General features: G+C 32.8%; 2 protein-coding genes across 2 annotated transcripts; both read left to right on the top strand.

Annotated features, from left to right (window-relative positions):
• Positions 1 to 663: 663 nt before the first annotated feature.
• HELRODRAFT_179029 (hypothetical protein) lies at positions 664 to 8287 on the top strand (the record flags this gene model as incomplete). The annotated part of the gene is made up of 13 exons (XM_009027883.1): positions 664 to 749; positions 986 to 1044; positions 2645 to 2814; positions 3250 to 3364; positions 3580 to 3750; positions 4061 to 4134; positions 4228 to 4338; positions 4479 to 4653; positions 4831 to 5071; positions 5253 to 5394; positions 7080 to 7427; positions 7564 to 7722; positions 7970 to 8287. 13 exons carry the CDS (start codon positions 664 to 666, stop codon positions 8285 to 8287), a joined length of 2169 nt encoding a protein of 722 aa, XP_009026131.1.
• A 6154-nt stretch (positions 8288 to 14441) lies between these two features.
• On the top strand, positions 14442 to 24168 carry HELRODRAFT_179028 (hypothetical protein; the record flags this gene model as incomplete). The annotated part of the gene is made up of 19 exons (XM_009027882.1): positions 14442 to 14654; positions 14875 to 14989; positions 15285 to 15565; positions 15670 to 15853; positions 16011 to 16189; positions 16307 to 16437; positions 17311 to 17420; positions 17528 to 17665; positions 17775 to 17871; positions 18139 to 18299; positions 18724 to 18843; positions 19465 to 19644; positions 19993 to 20261; positions 20661 to 20796; positions 21216 to 21517; positions 21647 to 21767; positions 21895 to 21936; positions 22008 to 22151; positions 23861 to 24168. 19 exons carry the CDS (start codon positions 14442 to 14444, stop codon positions 24166 to 24168), a joined length of 3231 nt encoding a protein of 1076 aa, XP_009026130.1.
• Between the last annotated feature and the right edge of the window lie 411 nt (positions 24169 to 24579).

Genomic DNA, 24579 nt, shown 5'->3' with positions numbered 1-24579 from the left:
TATTATCGCCATCAATACTATTATCACCGCTCAACACTTATTGATAATATATATATAAATAAATATATATATATAAATATATAAATAAATATATAAATAAATATAAATAAATATATATATATATATGTGTGTGTGTGTGCGTAATCATCATCATCACGAACATCACACTTGTTGAAATCAGCGCCATCCTCACCCTCATCATCACCCTCATCATCACCATCATCATCCCCATCATCATCATCACGACTATCACCATCATCATTATCACTGCACACACACACAAACATCGTAGCAATCCATCAATCGCTACTAGAGAAGAGAGCAATAATGAAACATGTTGATCACGCAACCCCCACCCACCATCCATCGATCCCCAGCGCACCTCCCACTCCAACCTGCCTTTATAAGGCACTGCTCAGTCGGCTCGTGCATCGAGATGGTTGGTGAAAACAAACCGTCAAGCGAGTGAACAACTTTAAAGGCTGACTGAATAAATAATTATTTCACTTTTAATTTTCAAATAAATTAGCCTTCATAACGAGAAAGAGTCCATTCAACGTTACAACCGCCAGAGCAGTCGTTGCCAAGAAATTAGCATTCTGTTATTTTTTTAATTTAAAGCCATCTATTTTCTTGGTTTTTCGCTGAAAAATCAAAGAAAAGATGGCGACGTCTCGAGTGATGACGTCATCATTAATTTTCCTCGGGACCATCTGCCTTCAAGCGCTACACGCTCAGGACTCGGCCAAGTGGGTTCAAAAAATGATGTCATCCCGTATGGCTGATGGTGCTCGTGTGTGATGATGTGACTGACGGTGCTCCTTTCACATCATCTTCTTGATCAGCTAATTTAATGAACATCAGTCTTTTTCAATATTTGTTGAGGAATGTTTGTGAATTTATTTTTTAATTAATTATTTTATAATCAAATATATCCAATTAATATAAAACCTAAACTAAACTCCCATCAACCATCACCGTTCAGTCTTGCTACAATCAGTGCACCAGCTGTTGGGGACCCGACAAATTTTCCTAATCCCAAATGTTAGTCTTGTTGTTGAGATACACACTTTATGTTATTGATTGTCTGTTTTTTGTCACTGATTTCAAAGCATTTCAAATGTTTTGGCTCTCTTGGGATTGATGAAAAACATATTTCATTGTTGAAGCTTGTTTAAGAAGCACGGATGTTGATTTTAAAAGTCACCATGTGATGTCGTTGTTTGTAGAGGTGCGGCGTGTGATGTTGTTGTTGGAGAGGTTGCATGTGAATTTGTTATTTGTTGCACGTACAGGAGTAGCGAGGTTCCACCTAGTATTTTGATTTAGTTCAAAACTTTTTATAACGTAAGACAATGGCGAGGTAATGTAATGGAAACCAATTAGAATTTTGGAATGTTTGTTGTTCAAAACCGCACACACGCACACACACACAAACTAGCACACACACACTAGCACACACACACACTTATGTATATATATATATATAATTAAATAAATCATCATCATTAAATTTTTAAATTAAGACTAATAAAATTAAATTAATTTAATTGTAACAAAAAAGCTTTTTTGGCATTATTGTCTGTATTATTTTTGGCATTATTGTTTGTAATGGCCCTATACCTAATTAAATAGATGAATAGTTATGTGTGAAAATTTGTCGACATGCCACAGCAGGCACGATGGCCACTGGCCAGTGGGACACGCATTCTGCACCACCTCCCGCCCGGTTTTAATGCAACAAAAAATGATAAATTTGCTGAAGCGTTTAATGAAGTAAAGCATTGGAAATGAATGAAATATTAAACATAACAAAGTGTTATTTTGCAATTTTTTTAGCGCCGATGTAGTGAAAATACTTTTAACAAAATAATCGGTTACAACTACATATTTCATTTGTGAAGCTTGTTCAAGAACCACAGATGAACTACAAATCTTCGTAAAAAAACTGTCAAAGACAAATTTAGTTTGTTTAGTTTTTATAACAAAAAATGCGTCCTTTTGCAATAAAATGGTTAATCTTTGTGACTGAACCAAAATTTTAGGTTAAATTTTACGTATTTTTGTATAACTATAAATTTTATTTTAATTTTTTATAACTGCTATGCATATCTTAAACTATTTTTGGGAAATTTGGGAAAGGCTTCAGCCTCCTAGGCCTCTATTGGCAAAAACCTTCGAGTAGTTGTGTTATTACCGTTTATCGATAGGTACAAAAATTGTTTTCCTGAAGAAGTTCAACTTGGGTAGTTATTATTCGTTGAAAGGGCCTAGCAAGTAAAATAAAAACATTTGACTTCTACCAACCTTTCAATAAAAATTTGAAAAATTTTCTTTTTCAATAGTGGTGCCTTAGCGTATAGAAGGTATGGTATGTCCACAAACGACCAACAAAAAAATTCTAAAAATTTCATATAGCGCCACAGTCAGAGTTACATTCAAAATTTTACAAAGATGTTTGCCTCTTACGGATATTTCGCATCATAGTTGGAATAAATTGAATTCAGAAGTTTAAAAACGGAAAGACCTATTTATAAGACAAAAATTAATATAACAATATTTTATACTGTGGTGAATTTATTTTTAAAAGCAAAAAAAAACACACAAGTCTCTCTCACAAAGCGCATTTTTATGTCTTTCCCAGTTTACGAGAAGAGCACAAAGTACTGTTACGGGGCCGGCAGCAATTACTGGAAGACATTTGATGGGGCCGAGTTCATCTTTGAAGGTTGCTGCTCGTACACACTTCTGCAAGATTCGAAGCGATGGATATCCCTGAAGAACCTTCAGTGTGGTTTTGCGGGCAGAGCCAAGGTGAGATGTTTGTTGGACCATGTACCAGGTGACTGATTGAAGAGTTGCTTGTCAAATGGACTATTGACAGACCAAGGAATTAATTACAAAATTTATTAAAATAACTGATGTGCAACTGACCAGTACAGAAACCAAACAATTTAATAAAAAAATCGAACTGAATACATGAATACTAAATCAATTCAACTGGCTGATCGACCAATTAATAACTCACTCACTCACTCACTCACTCACTCACTCACTCACTCACTCACTCACTCACTCACTCACTCACTCACTCACTCACTCACTCAATCAATCAATCAATCAATCAATTAATCATTCAAGCAATCTACCAATCAGTCCAGCATTCATTCAATAATTCAACCAATCATTCATTTATTCAATCAACCAACCAATCAGTCAACCAACCAATCACCCATATTATGAACTCAGGAGTTCACCATTAAACCAGATGGCGCCCACACCATTGTGGCTACCTGCTCAAATATCACAGTGAACGATGAGGCTGTACAAGTGAACAACCTTAACTTGGGATATGCAAAAGGAGGTGAGATCATCATTGTCATCATTCTAATGACAGTCGTTATTATCTTTATCATCGTCATCATTATTTCAAGGTGCTCCCTTAGATTATGAAATGAAAAACACCACTTTTACGCTCACGAGTCTTATAAAAATACTTAAATATTGCTTTTTTCTTATGAAAAATTTTTAAATAAATTGAAATTATGATAAGAATAATTTGAAAGTATTTCTTGACAGCTGTTCGAATAAACAAGTTTGGTGAGTACTACGTCCTGAGATATGGAACGCTGACGATGGGGTGGGATTGCGATGGATCCTGGTTCATTGAGCTCGATGAGCCTATCAACTTCGATAACTCAACAAACCCCTTCAAAGGAATGTGCGGCAACTACGATGGCGTGGCGAAAAGTTTGCATATATGCCTTTAGTTTTAACAATTCATTCGAAGTATTTTTGCTACTTATATCTAGCTGCTTATCGGTTGCTTGTGTAATTTTTCACATCAACTGCTAAATATTGCACGTACTCACAACTGTTCGGACCATGCTGACTTCCACACAAACTGGCTTTTGTTCATCGCTCTCAAACTGCATTAAACTTACAAATTTTCATTGTTCTTTATTTTTTGCTAAGATTTGCTTTTTCATTGGTATGAGCAAAATTAGTGGAAATAATTTTGACAAACATTTACGCGGTATTCATTTAAACCACCAAACAGACGATTTGTTAATAAACGGTGAAGATGTTGGTGTTCTAAAATTTGGAGATTCTCATAGCTTCAATTTTGAACAGGTAACTTTGAAATGTTTTATCAGCAATTAAAAAGTTATAAATTAATTTTTCAAATAAGAAATTAAATGAAAGAATTATATTACAAAAAAACAGTGTCCCAAACCTGAGGATCCTCCAAAATGTAGTAACAACGTAATATTGTTAGAAGCAAAAGAAGTTTGTTCATCTTTCACAAAATCACCATTCAGTGAATGCCACAATAAGGTTTGGGTCTCTTTCGACTTGTACACTGCATTTCTTTCATCTTTTTTTAAAAGACAAACTCGTGTCAACCACTTCAACCAATTATAACATGCAAAATAAAATTGAATAAATTATATTTTGAGTATTCAAATCTAATGAAGGTGAGCTACGAAAGCTTCTACTCGAGGTGTATTAATGACTACTGTTTGGCTGCTGAACAATTACCAGGCCAGCAACACGTTTCGAATGACGTCGCCTGCAACATTTTTGCTCAGTACAGTTTTCTCTGCGGTAAAGAACAGTTCTGGTTTAATTGGAGAACTGAAGCATTCTGCAGTTAGTACTCTTGATCATATCAATAAGAAAAATAGTATCTATAACACAGATTGAACAAATAATTTTATAATAAATATTTGCATTTAAAAAACAAACAATTTTGTTATTTTTTCACCATAAATTGCATGAATAATTAGCAGGAAGTTTCATTTGATGATTTTTCCAACCACAAAACAGCAAAACAATGTGCCAACCCCATCATGAAGTTCGTGGAAGATTTTTCTGAATGCACGCCTTCCTGCCTGAACGTCGATTCAACGGAAACCTGCATCGCCAAGAACAAGTATCCAGCTTGCACGTGCTCCAATGGCTACCTCTCAGACGGGGACAGTTGTTACCTTCCCATGGATTGTCCGTGCACTTTCAGAGGGCAGACATACGCTGCCGGCGAATACGTTCAAACGGACTGCGAAAAATGGTTGACTGTGCATACTTATTTCTGAAAATATATACTAATTTAATAAAATTGAAAATGTTTTTAATTAATTAAATAAATTAGTTACAGGACAATTAGTTTGCCAAAATATTGTTAAAGGAAATAATTTCAAATACGAAAATTATTAATAGAATATATGGTTTGAAAATTAAATATTCCACAGTTTTTGTACTTTTGGAAAGTTGGAATGCACACATTACAATTTAGCAAAAACTTGTTCTATCTATGGTTTTGAACATGTCACCACTTTCGATGGATATGACTATTCATTTAAAACACCGGTGGATCAATACACTTTAGTTCAGGTTAGTCTGCCCGGACACATAAGTATATGTGAGTGTGAGTGTACTGTGTTAATTTGTTCATAATCAGTCCTACCTCCTTGTTAATTAAGCATAGGCAAGGCACGTCTCAGCAAATTACATTCCTTTACAAAAAGTTTGGCTTCGCTGAAAAAAGTCACTATTATAAAAATTGAACTTGATTCAACATTGACTTTAAATAAAAAAAAAATAAGACAGACTACCAAATTAAATGGGAAGTAATAATAATTCTCGGGCGCATAAAACCTATTTCGATTCTTCAATCATCTTCAGCACTTGTTGAAGTTTATACAGGGAGTTTGTGTTACTCAGGCCTTTGTCCCCGTGGTTTGCATTTATTGTTATCCAATAAATAATGACAACAATTTAATAAAATGAATAATGACGACTAAATTTTGGTTAGAAATATTGAAAAATGTAATAAAAAACTACCCAACGCTAGAAATTTCGTAGATTTCATAAACTTCTGCATAATAAATTCCACCGATTTATTAGTGTTTATCAACTTATATTCAAATTTTTCAATTTGTCCTAGAAAATTTGTATAATCAAAATTGAGTCTGTTTAAAATTGAAGCTTTATTTTTATAAACAAACATTTTATCCAAGTTATTGTAGATAGATCTATTTCGACGTTAAACCATTAACATCAGTGCATTATTTATTAATTTATTAATTAGCAATATTATAGTTTTAATTTTATTAAAAATATATAAATAAATTCGAAAAAGAAACATAAAATTCTAATGTAAAATTTTAACAACGAAAATTTTTTAAATTTGTTAAACGATAGTTGTCAAGGCGGCAAAAACAGCGTCAGAATTGTGAGGCGCAAAATTAATTCAATTTATTATTATCATTATTGTTATTATTATTATTATTACTGTTTTTATTATTATTATTGTTTTTATTATTATAATTATCATTATTATTAAGTTATTATGTTGTTAATAATAATAGAAACTATAAAAATAAAAACAATAAAAAAATAATAATAATATTAAAACTATAATAATAATACTAATTAATAAATTAATAAATAATGCACTGACGATGACGGTTTAACGTGGAAATAGATCTCTCTGCAATATAAATATATATATAAATATCTATATAAATTATATATATATGTATATATAAATTATATATATATATACATTATATGTATTCGGTAGATTTCATAAATTACTACACTAATTTTGGTCTTTTACCAGCATTCACTAAAATATCTACGGCCAACCGAAACTATCCAACGCTAAAAATTCGGTAGATTTCATAAATTACTGCCTATTGATGAAAACCCCAGCATGTTTGGCTTTAGTTAACTTCCAATTTAACTTTTCGATTTTTCTAAGGGTTGATCGTAAATCATTATCAAGTTTCTTTAATTTAAAACCAAAATTTTTGTTTACTAACGCCGAACATGCTGTGATTTTCATCAATATTGCATTTCTGACAGTCTTTATCTTATATATATATATATATATATGTATATATATATACATATATATATATATATATATATATATATATATATATAATATTTGTGTGTGTATGCAAGCCTATTTGTTTTGGATGTGTTTGTGTACAAGGTTCTGAGTAACTATGTGATGCAAGAATGATAAAAGTGCCGTCCAATTAAAAATTTTTCTAATCTTTACTTCACAGTCAACGATTGAGCGAGGTGAACCCGGGTATCTGCACATCTCATTTGAAAATTTGAACGCAGGAAGCCCTGAATTTTTTTATACACGACCAACTTCGTTGAAAATTGAGTTCTCTTCAAATCCCTCACAAAACGTCATACTGGTCGCTGAGGTTAAAAAGCATAAGTTTGTCGTTAGCATAAACGATGTCGTGAAAGATTTTACTAAAGAATCATCATGCCAAGAAAATAATGTTACTGTTGCTTTAATACGAGACAACGCTTTAATTATCAACGGTGATGGATTTCAAGTGAGGATGATGAGTGGCGGGGATCTCTTCGTCAGGCTTGGTCTCAATTATATGTCTAAGGTTTGCACACTTTTTTGTTTTATTACAGCGTAGTTTACAATTTGAACAAAAACTTGATAACTCTTATTTTATAATTTTGAATAAATTCTTTCAATTAAAAAATGAACTTGTTGCGATGATTTACCAACACGTGAAGACAAATGGTTTGTGCGGCAACTATAATGGTAAAGAAGACGATGAGTTTATGTCAAAAGATGGCATAGTCGAAACAAAAGAGAGCTTCTTGAAATCATTCAGTGGCAGTCACAAGTGTTTCAACACAAGCAAAACCGATCCTTGCACATCAAACACCGCTGTAAGTTTATTTTTTACATTAAATTATTTAACTAGCACAAGTTATTAAGTAGGATAACATATAGTTATTTAATTATTACATTGTAACACAATTTATTAATAGTTTATGTTTTTGAACATTTATCTTGGCTATTTTTTTGTTCCAAATTTTAAAAATAATAAAAACGAGTTCATTATTTTATTTGTTTTTTTTTACGCAATATTTAAAATTCGTAAGATTGAACAATTAAATATTATTAACCTGTAAGGTGGCAGCTAGTGGAAAATTACAAGAAAAGTGCAATTTGCTGACCGACCCCACGGTGTTGGGTGCACCTTGTGCTGGTGCTCGATTCAACAAACAAAATAAAGATTACTATTATGAAGCCTGTTTGGAAGATTTGTGCGTTGAAATCAATGCGCCAGATTTAGGCGGCGATGCACCTCTTCCTTCTGTTTGCCACTACATTGAAGCCAAGGCGCTTTATTGCTTGAAAAATGGAATCAGCGTATTTGGGTGGCCGAACAAAACAATAGCAACAACATTTTGTCGTGAGTTGTTTCAATTTTCGCAATCTTGTTTGTAATCGACTATGTTCTAATATGATAGAGTTTGACATATTAAAGCACACACACACACACACACACACATACACACACACACACACACGCTACTAGGCCCGGGACGCCAAAGGGGACAAGCGCCCCGGGCGGCAAATTTCAGTGGGTGGCTCAAAATTAGAAATGTTTTAAAAATTAATAAACTATTTACAAAATTTTGATTAAAGAAACATAACATAACAGGGTTTAAAGTGGTTCAGTAAATTAAAATTAATGTAAGAAAACCACTATGAGATAAGTGACCTAATATCCTAACTTTCCGAGCTAGGTCTTGGAAATGTTGATTAATACCGCGGAGACCGTCTCATCATTTGGATCAGTCCAGGTGTTTAACACTACTGCTAAAAAATCTTTGCTTGACGGCATTTTTAATTTTTTTGGAGAGTTTATATTTGTGGCTTCGTAATCCTATTTTACAGTTGAAAAATTCTGGTAAGCGGTATTTCTTCTTTCTTGGTCTTTTGTTCTTCAGCCAATTGTTAATCCATTGAAAAAACTCCCAGATATCCCACATGCATGTAGCTTCTTGGTAAGTTGTTTGTTTGGCACTTTATCAAACGCTTTTGCAAAATCCAAATAATTTATATCTACGGAATTCTCACTGTTTACGTTTGCATACACTTTTTCAAAAAACTTAAAAGATTTGACAGAAAGGAACGTCCTTTCATGAATCCTTGTTGGCTGTTTTCGATTATTTTGTTATTCATCAGATGCTTAACCATGTTCAATTTTACTATTTTTTCTAGAACTTTGCATAGTATAAATGTTAAACTGACTAGCCTATAGTTGCTAGTAACACTCCTACTTCTTTTTTTAAATAGTGGCGTAACAATGGCATCTCTCCAGTCTCTTGGTATTTCACCCGTGTTGATGAATTCAATAAATATTTCAGTTAGAGTGGCTCCTATTTTGTTTCTCTCATCTTTTAAAAACCTGGGACGCAGTTTGTCTATTCCTAGAGTTTTATCTTCTCTAAGAGATTCTAACATTTTAACAACTGTTTTTTTTCGTAATATCTATACTGTTGAGTATCTGTTCTTGTTTTCTTTTAAACAGTATCTCAGGCTCTGGGATGCATTCCATATTCTTGCGTCAGTATTGATCTGAAGTATTTGTTGAGGATTTTCGTAGTTTTTTCCTTCGTGTTTCCTTTTTGTTTACTTCTCATGTAACTGTGAAAGCTTTTACAGTTTTTTTTATGTTTTGACTCTGCTTTACCTTGTAGTCCTTTATCGCCTTTTTGTTTATTTTCTTTGCCAAGTTCTTCTTTTTCATATATTTTTTTCTTGCTTCCTCTAGCTGACTCTCACTCTTTGTTTCCAGTAAGCTTTGGTCATTTTTGCGTATATCCTGCAATCTTTTCCATGCTCTGATTTTTGTTCTCCTGGCTTTTTGAACGTCCTTGTTCACCCAAGGACATTTCTTGTTATATTTTTGTCGGCTGGTATTGTTTTTTCCACAATTTCATTCATGCATGACACAAACTGCTTCCACTTCTTTTGTGTTTCAAGTCCTGCCAATCTGTTTATTAAGTTTTTTTTCTGATTTGGCTTCCGACTTTGTCATAATCTGTTCTATAGTAGTTGTATTGCTTTCAATATGCAGCCACTTCGATTTCATGTTCCACAACTATGTTGAATCTTATTATCTGATGATCAATTAAACCAAATCTTTCTCCGACTTGCACATTTTTGATAATATTTTTTTCTGTAAAGATCACTAGGTCAAGTACATTCTCTTCCCTCGTTGCTTCTATTGCATGCTGTGTTAGAAAATTTTTGTCTATGCATCTCAAGAAAAGGTCGTTTGTAAATATTTTGCTCTGTGTCTGGTTCTATCTATATGATAGTTAAAATTTTCCATTATAATAGCTCTTTTGTAACTTTGTTGATTAGTTTGTGAAGTCCATTGTCGTTTTTTCTATTTGAATCAGGAACTCTATAACACAATCCAACCACTATTTTCTCGTTTTTGTTTTTGACTTCACACAACACACTTTCTTTAAATCTGTCATCTTTCGGGTCCATTTACTTTCAAAGCCGTTAAGCTATACAAAAGTACTCCACCACCACGTCCTCTTTCTTTATGAATATCACTGTCTTTCCTAAACATGGCGTATCCATTTAGTCAAGTTTACTGTTTTCTGGATTTTTTAGCTCAGGATTCCGATATACCGATGGTATCAGGTTTTTCCCTGTCTACATAAAATTCGAGTTTAGTTCTTTTATCTTTATTTACTACACTTTTTGCATTTACTTAGAAACATTTCAAAATCTTAACAAGTTCATTTTGCCCTTTTGATGTTTTTAACTTTGTTCTCTGATCTTCCGTAATCAGTACTTCATCTTCACTATTCTCATTGCACTGGGCTGTTCTCTCACCTTGAAAATCCATACCTTCGACTGGGTCTTGTTTTTCTTTGCATTGTTTTACTAAGTTTTTGCACTGCTCCCTTTTGTTCTTTGTCATGTCGTGCGTCACCGATAATTTTCTTTATTTTTCTTCCACTTGCCAGAGTTTTGATAAGCTTTCCAGCACTATGTTTTTTGTTCTTTCCCGGAACTCGATGAGTAGTGGTTTTTCCGTCTCTTCAGGTTTGCCTAATCTGAATATGACTGCACAAGGTATTTAAATGAGTGTTATTATTTCTTTTCTGCCTTCGCTGTTCTTTTTTTCGCCTTCTTTTACAAGTGACTCGGCCATTCTATGTATTATTAGGTTGTTCTTTTTCAGATCTTTCTGTTTTTCTTTGTCGCGGATTTCCATTTTTTCTTCACCCTTTTTCATTTTGTCATTAACTGGCCTTAATTCTTTGTTAATTTTTTTGTTGACAATTGTTGTCCATGCTACTTCATTTGTTTTGCTTGTGTTGTTTTCTGCTATTGTTTTAGTTGATTTAATCTCATTTTTAGTTGTCCAATTTCAACTGTATTTTCTTTTTCACTCGTTAGTAACTGACTTTTCAAATTTTCAAATTCAACTAAATGTTCTTACTTACTCGTTTCCAGCTGATTTACACGAGTCATCAGCGGTACTAAGAACTGCGAAATTTTTCAACACCATTCGTCTAGTTTTTTAGTTGGTTCGCCTGCTGCAGTTCCTATTTTTGGCCACTTCTCTTCTTTCAAAAAATCAAGATCCATGTTGATGAGTGATAATAAGTTTTCGATCGAATTTGTTCGAAAATGTTCCGTGCTAATAATACTTTACGGTAAAGTAAACGGGATAATTTTATTAAATTTTAGCTTTTTCTAAGTTTTACAATCTTTAATCTTAAACAATTTATTTTTGAAAATAAAAATTTTATTTTAATTATTAAATTTGTTTACAAAGCAAATTTGAATTTTTTCGTTTTACTTATTTTTCACATATAAAGTCATAAAAATAAAAATAAAAACGCATGTAAGTTAGGCAGACGATGCCATTTTGGTTTGTCTTCAGTTTAAACCACACTGCAAAGATATCCAACATTTACACTGGGAAAAATCAGCTTTGTTGGTTTTAGCCGTCTTCGTTGGTTTTTAGAAATGAATGACGGAAAAGACTTAGTGGAGCTGAATGTTTCTTTAATCTTTAATCTTAAACAATTTATTTTTGAAAATAAAAATTTTATTTTAATTATTAAATTTGTTTACAAAGCAAATTTGAATTTTTTCGTTTTACTTATTTTTCACATATAAAGTCATAAAAATAAAAATAAAAACGCATGTAAGTTAGGCAGACGATGCCATTTTGGTTTGTCTTCAGTTTAAACCACACTGCAAAGATATCCAACATTTACACTGGGAAAAATCAGCTTTGTTGGTTTTAGCCGTCTTCGTTGGTTTTTAGAAATGAATGACAGAAAAGACTTAGTGGAGCTGAATGCAGAAAATTTGCTAAAATAAAAAGATATAAAACAAACAAAACTTATCAATTTCTCATGTCTGTTTTATATCATAACACGTATATCAATGTTTTCAAAAATATTACATTGTACTAGCAAGCTTGTAGTGTGTAATTTAAACAACTGCATCAAACAAAAGCTTACGATAGCTTAATAACAATTGTTTGGTGAGGGAGGATGTGGCAAACTAATCCTAGTTCCCTCCCCAACAAATCTCCTAGTTCCAGCCCTGCACGCTACTGACAAAATTATAGAGATCTGCCAAATGCAAATGCCATTACCATGACTCAAAAATTGTTTAATTGTTTTTTTTATTTATTTCTTAAAAATCAGCTCTGGCGGATGCAAAATCTGTTAAACATGCCAAAAATTATAACTGAAAGAATTAGTTTATTAACAATAATTCCATAATTCAGTTACCGTTTCTGAAAAATACAATAGTATATACATACGTACGTACGTACGTATATATATGGTACAAAATAAACAATGCAAGCAATGCATTCTTAGCAGGTCTCACTCCTATATATATATATATATATATATATATAGGAGTGAGACCTATATATATATATATATATATATATATATATATATATAGGAGTGAGACCTGCTGAGAATGCATTGTTTGCATTGTTTATTTTGTACGATACCTTCGTCAACTTTTCTTTTCAAAATGTGTTATTACTTTCACTCAATTTGCCGTTTGTCACGCAGAATAAAAGTTAAAGTGAAATGAGAGTTAGGATAGAAAAAATTGTTCTGAAAGTCAGTAAAAGAAAAGAGAATTACAAAGTATAAGTTACAGTATAAAGTTAAATGAGTTTTTGCAAGTAAAGTAATGTAAAGTAAAAAAAGGAAAAACATTTTTTAAGTAAACTATCCATGTGTTTTTGAATGGGAATGTTAGTGCCTATTATTTTTAAATGATTCTGGCTAACGAGAATGGTGTCGTAATCATATGGTTGACAAAATTTAGTTCTGATTTTTTTTTCTAATTTTAAATAACTGGTTCAGTTTTCACCAGTGACAAATTTTCAACATAATCCATTCTTCCAACTCCTATAGATAACTCCTAATTAACATTTAAGTTCACCGCTCTTGAAAATTATATTTAAAAAAAGCAGTGTCAACATAACTTTTTGAATTGCAAATGGCGACGGTCTCTCATTTTAATAACTGTCAGCTGACTACGGAGATTGTCCTGACGGCCAAGAATTCAATCTCTGTCCCCCACTGAAGCACGCTTGCAGAGACCATGCTTTCCACGATAGGTTCACAGCGATGACTGCACAAGGGACCGTTTGCGTTCCTGGATGCTCATGTCCACAAGAGAAGGTTTTTTCAACATTAACTTTTTAACAAATAAAAAAATGTATTGCTAGCTTTTCTAATGAAACATTCTAGTATTTACAATTTTTAAGCTCACCGTGTTACATAGGTTTTTTAATATTTCTTTAAATGAATAAATAAATTTGCCGAAATTAGTTTTACTTAATAATTTGAAATAAAAGTATTGGGATGAGTCGTTGGATCGTTGCGTGGATAAGAGCCAGTGCTCGTGTTACGATGAAACAGAAAAAAAGTCATTTCCCGTTGGATCCAGCAAAATGAGAGGATGCGACAACTGGTGACGATTCATTTTTTAAAACGTCATGCAATGTTAAAATTGTTTAATAGGTCCATATGATTATTGTATTAACTTTTGAGTGGCAAAATGGTGTAGTGGTCGAGGCGCATAATCCTGCAGTTGTTCTCTCCCTGGTTTGAATGCAAATAGATCCCTGCCTATTGCATAAAATGTGTACGAGGCGTGAAATTGTGTACATTCACCTGTAGAGTGTGTGTGCTGTTAATAAACTAATTAAAAAATTGATGATCATTAACAAGGTAATTGAAGTTGTCATACTTCATATACGCAGTGCTGTTCTTTGAGTGTTTGATTTTTTTTGGTAATGTAACAAATTCTTCTTACACATTTTAAGCAATAATTATTTAAAATTTAATGAACATTAAAACATCTAGTTAGTAGTTGTTGTTAGGAAAAATGTTATGCGGGGAACAATATGTTCACATTTCAAATTGGGTGAACTTTGTTCTTATTGTGTTTATTTTTTTAATAATATGTTTATTAGAATTTGATTTTTAAATGTTAAGAATCGAAATTTTCCACTCAATATAAAACACAGATAAATTAATCCCATGCATATGATATATGAACGTTTGAATACATTATGGCCTCTCACTTTTCATGCATCAGCACGTGCAATGGCGGCTCGTGGGAGTGCGCACCCATCATCCAATCCAAGTGGTGTCCTGCAGGCCTCGAATATCAAGAAATATTTTATGAATGCGGATCAACTTGCGAGACTTACGGAGATTGCACCGACCCGCCATCAACATGTGGGGGTTGTGCCTGTCCCAGTGGAAAAGTTCTTGACAATAAAGTCATTTTTGCTATTTTTGAAACATTTATAATAACTTTAAAAACAATTTATATTTTCTAATAAGCAAAATTTTGAATGTTTATAAACTGCTGCATAACAATTTTTATTTATTTTTACATTTATTTAATTTTTTTGTTAATAGCTTTGTCCAGAACAATTTGGTAAAAACTTAATTTAAAACTTTTTAAAAATCTTTTAATACATTATGAAATATTTTCAGGGCAATTGTGTTGCACCGACTAAATGTCCATGCTCCTTCCAAGAGCGCTTTTATGAGCCAGGAGAAACTGTAATCAATAATGGAAATAATTGGTTAATATATTTTCGTAAAATTAGTTGGCATAATAGAGCGCCAATGTTCGTGTCGAAGTGACGTGGTTCGATTGCAAAGACGTTCCAGCTTATCAAACGCTGAAGTATATGACGCCCTACTCTGCATACATACATACGAAACGTACACTATTGGGTTCCTGAGAGGTTGAAGCTAGCTATTGAGTGCTAAATAAGTTACAGGGATTGAAATTGTAATAATATGTAACTGTTTAAGATTATTATTAAAAAATTTCATTTTCGTGTGAATATATTGCCAAATTTTAAAATATTTAACTGTTTGATTGCATCCCATTTAAGAGAGTTTTCATGTTCGACATTTTGAATCCAATTTTTTTAGCACTTGCAATGGTAGGAAATGGAAATGTGAAGAAAGTGATACATACAAAGCTCAATGCAAATTGTTCGGAGACGTGTACTACATCGCTTTCGACGGCATGCACAGAGTACACGCTGGCCAATCCAGTTGCGCCTACATTCTTAGTAAGAGTCTTGAGAGCCCAAGTTCTTTTGACTGCGATGCATTGTACATCGCTGCTTCCAATCTCCCCTGTGGTCAGTCTGGAGTCATTTGCTCGAAGGTTGAAAAGTTTGATGTCCAATTAATGAGAATCATCAACGGCAGATTTTTTTTCATTTGACGATTGTTTGAAAATAATTAAACAGTAGTTCAATTTTATTTCAGGTGGTTTCGATTAAAGTTGGTCCATCCGAAGTTACTATCGCCAAAGGAACGAACCCAATTGTGAACGGCATCGTGGCTGACCTGACATCTGGCATGTACGCAACTGATAAAATAACCATCGTCAACACTATCGTACTAACCGTCGTCACCTTTGATAATGGAGTCTCCATAGTCCATGATGGAGGTTCCTAAAAATGTTCTTAACCTTTTGCTTTTTCAAGAATTTTCAAATTTCATAACTTTCTATGTTTTTATATGTTTAACATTTTAACCCCATACAACATTTTACGATTATTTATTTCCAACTTTGTCAGTAGCATAAAATGTCATACGAACGACAGGAACGAAGGTGATCATCTACTTGCCATCTTGCTACAGAAGGAAAGTGGATGGTCTCTGTGGCCCATTTGGAAGTTCGGATACCAGCGGGAACGCTCCGGACGCAAACTCACCCTCTCAATGGAGAGTTGATCCAACATGTCCAGAGCCCTTCCTCGATGCTTCTTTTGATCCATGCAAGGTTTTCAAAATTTTTAAAATCATCCGAACAAACTAAAATTATATAAAAAGGAAATTAAACATTAAAAGTTGCTTGGTTTTGTTTATTATAATTATATGTTCGCATGTTTGTCCACAGGCCCACCCGGAGCGAGTGGCATGGGCGACCTCCTCCTGCTCCATCATCACGAAAGGAGCCGTGTTTGCCGACTGCAGAAGGGTCGTCAACTATGAAACATTCTTCCAGGAATGTATGGCTGCCTCTTGCGAGTAAGATTTGAAACAGTAATGATCATTATCATCATCGCTAATTGTCACAAACTCAGATGTCCACTATTGTCTAAAACGGCAAATTTTTGTCAGTGTTTTTGCATCGAAACATTTTCTCAGTTTGTTTTCTTAATTCAACAGAAACATTTTTCTCAGCTTGTTCTCTAATTTTTAGTATTGTTTATATTGCTTACAAACAAATTTTTCAAATCACCTCAATAGACTTCACTGCTAGTGGTTACAAATTTTTCAATTACAAAATGAAGTGTTGTTTTATAATTCTTTGTTTGGAAACATTTTTACACTTCTGTATGGAACATTAAGAAGAAATCACTTTTTTAAACCTTGTATGACATTAAAATGTGAAATTGGTTTTTTAAATGTCGATAATTGATTGCTTTCAGAGATGAACCTTCAACCGGTTATTTGTACCCTAACTCTTTTTCACATTTAAATCAAAATTACCAAGCACAGTTTTATCAAAATAAAGTCGACGTATAATTGCTTGCCAAATTTGTAAAGCATAAACAAAACAATTGTAACAAAAAGCAAAACATTTAAATGAGCCAGGACAGCAAGCCAGCTGCCGAGGAATTGATATAATTACTGTTCTATTTCTGATTTTAAAAATTACATATATATGATATTGATTAATATTTCTTTTTTGGAAATTCTATCTAGATCCAGCACACAATTCAGCACTAACCCTAATATTCAATTTAATAATTAAAATAATAATTATCATTTTATTATTTTAACAAAAATTCAATTATAATAGATTCTATGGCAAATTAATTATTTAATTAATTGATTGATTCATTCATTAAAGTAAATAGATAATAAATTATTTTCATTAATGTTATTACAATAAAGCTGTGACACGGGCGGGGATTGCCAGTGCATGTGCACGGCGATTGAAAGTTTCGTGTCTGCCTGCGTTGAGCAAGGAATCTGCGTCAACTGGAGGTCCAACCATTTCTGCCGTAAGCTTTTCTTCTTCACTTTTTCAGTTTTTCATTATACATTTGTTTATGGCAAATAACTGCACTGAATTTTGTTAATATTTACTTATGAAATCTTTCCTTTGCAGCGGTCATGTGTCCAGAGGGGCAGGTGTACAGGAGCTGCCACCCGACCCACAACAACACCTGCCGTGCACCATTCTTCAAAAATGACGACCAGCTTCAAATCGAGGGATGTTTCTGCCCTGGCAACAGTGTGCTAGATGGTGAGCTTTCAGATATTCTACATAGCTTGCTTTCTTTTGTTTTATATCGGTCACTTGCGAATATTGCGAGTAAATTTGTTAAAAAAATTGGATTTTTGAAACATTCCAGAAAAGGGGCAGTGCATACCGAAAGAAGCGTGCGGATGTGTGGTTGGTTCTGAAGTTGTTGAGGCTGGCTCAGAAACTGTCATCAACTGCCAAAACTGGTAGGTTCTATGAGAGTTCAAATTCAAATTATTAAAAAAAGTAATTATTTGTAACAATCTTGCGAAAACAAATTCAAAACTTTTCAAAATATTGAACGCACAATAATAAGAATGAAATAATGAAACATCTGTTAGAGACATTGAAGCAGTATCAACTCAAACACAACATCGCTAATAAAATGCCACAACCAACATAAACCCCAAAATAACCGCAAAAAGCAAGCAAATTAAATTTAAAAAATAATTAAATATTAAAATGCACGACAGCTTGTGCCACGAAGGAGTTTTGAAGTGCTTTGGCGAGCCATGTGAGATACACTGCACTGAGGATGAATTCCAATGCGTTACAGATCGAAGGTGCATTGATATGGACAGGAAATGTGATGAAATTCCGGACTGCTCCGATGGATCCGACGAAAGTGGATGCAGTCAGTACACGATTACATTTCTGCTCCATTGACATGATTATATTCACACGATAAGTTTCACATCCACGTTTTGAATTTAGACCGTCATATATAATTTACATCAGCTTTGAAAATTTAAACGATCGTATGCATTGGGTCAAAAAATTAAGTCAATTGTTATTCCATTTTGTTTCATTTTTGTCAGCAACCTTTAAATGCCTTTTTTATTGAAATGTAAGTTGGTTTACAATTTAAACCAAAAACATTTTCAATTTATATATTAATTTATGTTGATTCATCATTAATTCCCGCTGGTATATTAATTAAACAAGGATGTAATAATTATATGATCAATAACAACTTCAATTGTGATCACTCTTTCAACATTAACGATTGAAACATGATTGGACGTTAAGATATGACAGTAAATAATTTTCACACGAAGATGTTTGCAATCCCGGCTCCTTCAAATGTGTGGTCAGTGGCGAGTGCATCAGTGAGAGTGGCAAGTGTGACAGCCACATCGACTGCAAAGATGGGAGCGATGAAAATGAAGAAATGTGCAGTTAGTTTACTTTGACTCCGCAGTAGCCATTTTATTTTTTGAATGTGCTGACCGACTGGGCTGGCAGATATCCAAAAACAAACAGTTGATGAAATAAATTTTGAATTTCAACATTCACGTGAAACTAATGAACAGAAAATTGTATCCCTAGACAATTTTAAAATACACACAATTATCAATTTTAATTTGGTCTCGCCGAACAAACACATACAGGTGTGAAGTCAGCCACGATAATGTATATATATATATATATATATATATATATATATATTTATATATATAATTATTTATAAAGATCACCGCGTTTTCGGCATTATTCAACTTGTAGTTGAGTTTCTCAATTTTCTAACGAGACTTTTATCATCTACAAGTTGAATAATGCCGAAAACGCAGTGATCCTTATCAATAATTGTATTTATGATAGTCTAAACCCATAATATATATTTGTGTGTCTGTACAAGTACATACATATATATATATACATATATATGTGTATATGTATACATGTATATATATACGTAAAATACGTACATATATATATATATATATATATATGTGAAATTTTCGTATAATTTTCTGTTCTACAGCGTTTAATTTTTCCCAACAAATTCACCTGAACAGAGTGTCACGATGGATACTTCAGGTGCGTGAAGAACAAACACTGCATTCCACCACGCCTCCTATGCGATGGCAATTTTGATTGTGGACCCGACGACAACTCGGACGAGTTGGGTTGCACGACCACCTCTCCACAGCCATCCCCACCCCCCACTCACTTCATCACTTCACCACCTCTCCTAGGTTTGTCAAATGTTGTTTGGCTATATATATATATATATATATATATATATATAGGTTAAGATAACTATATAAAAAATAATATAATTTAATATAATTTAATAATATAATTTATAGATAAGTTACCATGATGGAGACTAACAGATGATTGTGAAAATAATCATTCTGAGTTGAATAATGGCATTGTATTGAATTGCTAAGGAATTCATTGCATCTATCATTATAAGTTATACTACATTATGCTGAAGATTGGAAAGATTTTAAACGAAGCGTTGCACGTCAATATAAAAATGTAAATAAATCGCGTTGGCCACCGGAGAAGTATTTGATGTGGTTCTCATCTCAATGCAGTGACAACATCCTCGTTCCTCTGTGAGCTACAAAACTTGATGATCGAGGGAGGGGTGGAAATCGAGCCGGAAGCATCGAACGGGGTATTCCAGTTTGATGTCTCAGACAACAGCCAACAACTGGGCCCGATAAAAGTGACGTCATCCGACGACACCACCCACTTCATGAACTTCCAGATGAACATCATTGGCTCAACCGCAGTCAACATGATTGTCAAAGATAGCACAGGTGGTGTTGTCTTTCAGAAGGTGGCAGTCTCTTCAAATACAGTGAGAAAGAAATCTTTACTCGCTTGTTGTTTGATGTTTCTTTGTTGTCTCTTGTATGTGCGTGCATGCGTTATGTACGTAAAAAGTGGCACACACACACACACATGTAGAAATATCTAAATGAATACACAGATTAAACAAACACACATGCGCGCACGCACCACACACACACACACCACACACAAACACACGCTCGCACACACACATTTATATATTTATTTATTTATAATAATTTATTCAATTACTTATTTAATTTTTTTAATTCAATAGTTTTTTAATAATTGAGTTTTAAAGAAACTTTTTAATTGTAAATATCTCTGAAAAATTGTAAAAATTTTCAAAAAAGTAAAATGGAATTGCGGACCCCAAATAAAGATGAAAATTCTCAAACTATCGCAGGTTGACGGCGACAACTTCCTGACTGAGGAAATCAATAGAATTGGGAAATCGATTGAATTTGAAATCCCCCCCTCTGATACTAACATGTCAGGAGTAACCGTAAAAAATCTGGTCGTTTGGATATGCAAGGAATTAGGTGATTTTCTGGATTTGAATTTTTTTTGTGGGGCCATGTTTTAAATTATTTGTTTGTGGCTTTGTAAGGATAATCTTCAAACACGGAATTGCTCTGTAGTCTAAATATCAAACATTTTGAAGAGAAAATTGCATTTTGTTATAAGACCATTGGTTCTTACATTGCAATATTTCATTCCAGGTTCCACACCCTCCATATCGTCAACCACTCCTACAACTCTTCGTAAGTCTATAAAAATTTAAAAAAAAAGAATTTCATATTATCATAACTTGAAAACATACCATAAGAGCGTACATAATAATTTGTGCACATTCATAACTTATGTTTATTTATAATTCATTAACTTTCATTAATTCATGAATATTCATTATAATTCACGAACATTTATTCATAATTTATAAACATTTGTTCTAATTTAGGAACATTCGTTGTAACTCTTACAGCAGGTGAGTTTTATGAATGCGTTTCATCTGAGGCTACGGACGATCCCCACACCAAAGTTAACATCTTTCCTGAATCCGTCGAATCGAATTCCAAAAAATCTTTCCAGTTTGAAGCAAGCGACGATGCACCAAGATATATTGTAGTCACGTTTGCTACTGAAGTTGATGAGATCCAATCCATTTCCTTGAAAGGTGTCAATGTTGAGAAGGTTGATATTTTTATACAAGATTCCAGCGAAGGAACCCTTGAAAGTGTCAGCGGTGATCTGCAAAATGACGTAAGTTGAAAACGTTGACCTGTGTTGAGTATGTGTATCTCTTCATATCTATGAGTCTTATCGTTTCTATTTGTAATAACATATCGCAAGTTAAAAAGTTACATTTTCATGTTAAATTTGAATTTGCAGTTTTTTAACAAAACGCTTGACGGGAAATATAAAGCAAAATCGGTGAAAATCATTCCGCATAAGAAAGATGGTCTTGTATATTCAATAATTAATCTTTCAATAAAAATCTGCAGAGAGCAAGGTGACTAAAATCAATTTTGTATTAAATTAAACATATTTTAAATGAATATTTTCCAAATTCATCTCAATAATTAAATTTAAAAAATAATTTTTTCGCAATAATAATCGACGATAATATGAACTTACAGGCACCACACAAGGTTTTTCTACAACAACTGCCATTGTTCCAGGTTCTTTAAAATCTGTTGTTTTGTTTCAATATTTAATCTTTTTTGATTTTTTTTGTTTCCTTAATTTTTAGCAAAATCAAAATTCTCATGCCGCAGCCTGCAACTGAAACTACGAAATTTGTATCGGCGTGACGGTCTGGTGGTTAAGGTCGCCTGGTGCTGTTTTTCAGTGAGTGCAGTAACCGGGTTTGAATATGATAAGAAGACCCTCGCCAGTAACATGCTTCGTGTGTAATGCACGCTTAGCACGTTTTCATTCGCGATGCTTGTGTATTGTTGATTTCTCTGAACTTTGGAAAAGTTTATAAGACCTTTCGGTGTTTAAGAAACAATTGAAAACTTTGTTTGCGGGTGATTGTGAGGGCCTATGTGACTGTCACTTAAATTGCATTTTCATTATTATCTTTATTATTACTATTATTATTATTATTATTATTATTATTATTATTATTATTATTATTATTATTATATTGCTGTTGTCATTATTATTTTGAACTATTTTAAGCACTTTAATATTTTGATTAACATTTCTGAAATCTCGCCAATAGGTTTTTATAATTCTTTTAATTTATCTTTTATAAATGTAAAATGGGCCTGTCAATTTCGAAATAGTTTAATTATATCGTCATCATATGCTGTGTACTGTGACAAAAACATCGCGTGAGCCAACTTTTTTAAGTACTCTATCATCATTGTACTCATCATTACTCATACTTATCATCATTAAAATGGCGAGCAATGACGTTTGCTATTTTTCGTATATCAGTCAAAACCAGTTTTTCAGGAAATTTTCCAAAATTTTTTTTAGATTTTCAGAAATACTCCTAAAGCCTACGCTACTTCAGGGATAAATTTTTTATCTCGATTTGAAGACTTTTATATTTACAGATTTTTTCTTTTTTTTTAATAACATTTAAATCCTTTGGCTCTAGTAAGACTATAGACAAGCATATATTCTTAATTTTATCCGGGAAGATGATACCTGGCCTACCTACTTTTATCTTCTATCAGCTGTAACTGGAGTGTCCCATAAAATTTGTCCATGGATATAATCTGTTACTTTTTAAATTCCAAATCATACCATTTTATTTTACAGGAGTTTCTAATCCAATGTATGTAGTCTGCTACTCTGTTGTGCTTTCTGGTATATGCTATTTGTGACAGTGTAGAACATTCATACATGATATTTTTCATGACCGTTGCTTTCAACATGATTGTGATGCATTCTGGAGACCATCAACATTCTGTTTGAGCAATCTATTCTGAAAATATTTCGTGTTTAGTGTCCGTTCCTGTGAGCTATCAAAAGGCTTTCCGTTTCTACATTTGATATGAAGTTCTTAACCATTTCTATGTTTTTATCAAGTCTTTTCCCGGTTTATTTACATTATTACAAAATTGACCGTGAAGAAGTTTATTTTTACACTTTTTGTTATGTTTAACTTTCTTTGAGTTCTTTGAGTTTTGTTTGGTTTATATTTTTGTCTATAACATAAAGTGGATATTACAACTGCCATGTTATAACAATTAAAATCTGGGTGCACCTGGAAGTTTTACACTTAGGAAAACAAGTACCCCTGGATCAATCGCAAACACTGAAAAAACCACGTGACAACCTTTTGTTTAAAATATTTTTATAAACTTATTATAACTTGAATTTTTATTAATTCACATTTAAGAATCAAAGAAACAGAAATAGTCAACTTTTCAGAACAAAATAAACGTTGAGACAAAAAAAAACCATTATCAAAATTAGTTTAAAAAATAAAATAAACAGCCGGAGATCATACACAAACATGCATAAATAACAATTATTTTATACCAAAAAAAATATAAAAATCATTTATATATTATAATACTATTTGATAAAAATCTTAATTTACATTAATAATGAAATTTTATGATGTCTTTTATTTAATTTTAGTTACAGTTCAAACTCAGTGTGAAAGCTTGGAATGGACAAAGGAGCCAGATGTGGAGATTTATGTTGATCCGGAAACAACACTGAAATCGGAAGATGGCGTCTTCAACTTTGTTAACACTCCAGCAGATGGCGGCGTAATAAACATCACTTCGCCCAAGTTGTCCACAGAGATCATAAAAGTTTCCTTCTTAACAGAAAATGTCACCTCTGTGCGAATCATTATAAGGAATGTTGCGAATGAAGTAGTGACAAATATAACCAAAGATGTTCAACAAAATGTCAGCATTTTTTTTACATTTATTTTTTGATTTTATAATTCTTATGCCAAATCATTGGATATCTTTTTTGTTACACGATTCAATTGAAACATTGTGTGTGTGTATGTGTGTGTGTGTGGTGTGTGTGTGGGATGTAATTATTGGTGAAAATCACAGCATGTTCGGCGTTAGTTAACTTCAAATTTAACTTTTCGATTTTTCCAACGGTTGATCGTAAATCATACATCATACACAACATAACAATTGGAACACCGATGATGGTATGGGAATATCGAAAAAAGCTTTTTTGTTCTATCATGCATAAATAAACAAAAATTTTGGTTTTGAACTAAAGAAACTGATTTACGATCAAGCTTTAGAAAATCGAAAAGTTAAATTTGAAGCTAAATAACGCCGAACATGCTGTGATTTTTATTTATAATTACATTTCTAACAGTCTTA

This window comes from Helobdella robusta (genome assembly GCF_000326865.2).
Source record: "Helobdella robusta unplaced genomic scaffold HELROscaffold_51, whole genome shotgun sequence".
Taxonomy (NCBI): domain Eukaryota; kingdom Metazoa; phylum Annelida; class Clitellata; order Rhynchobdellida; family Glossiphoniidae; genus Helobdella; species Helobdella robusta.
Note: the sequence above shows the minus strand (reverse complement) of the source record. Positions and strands in the feature narration are given on the sequence as shown.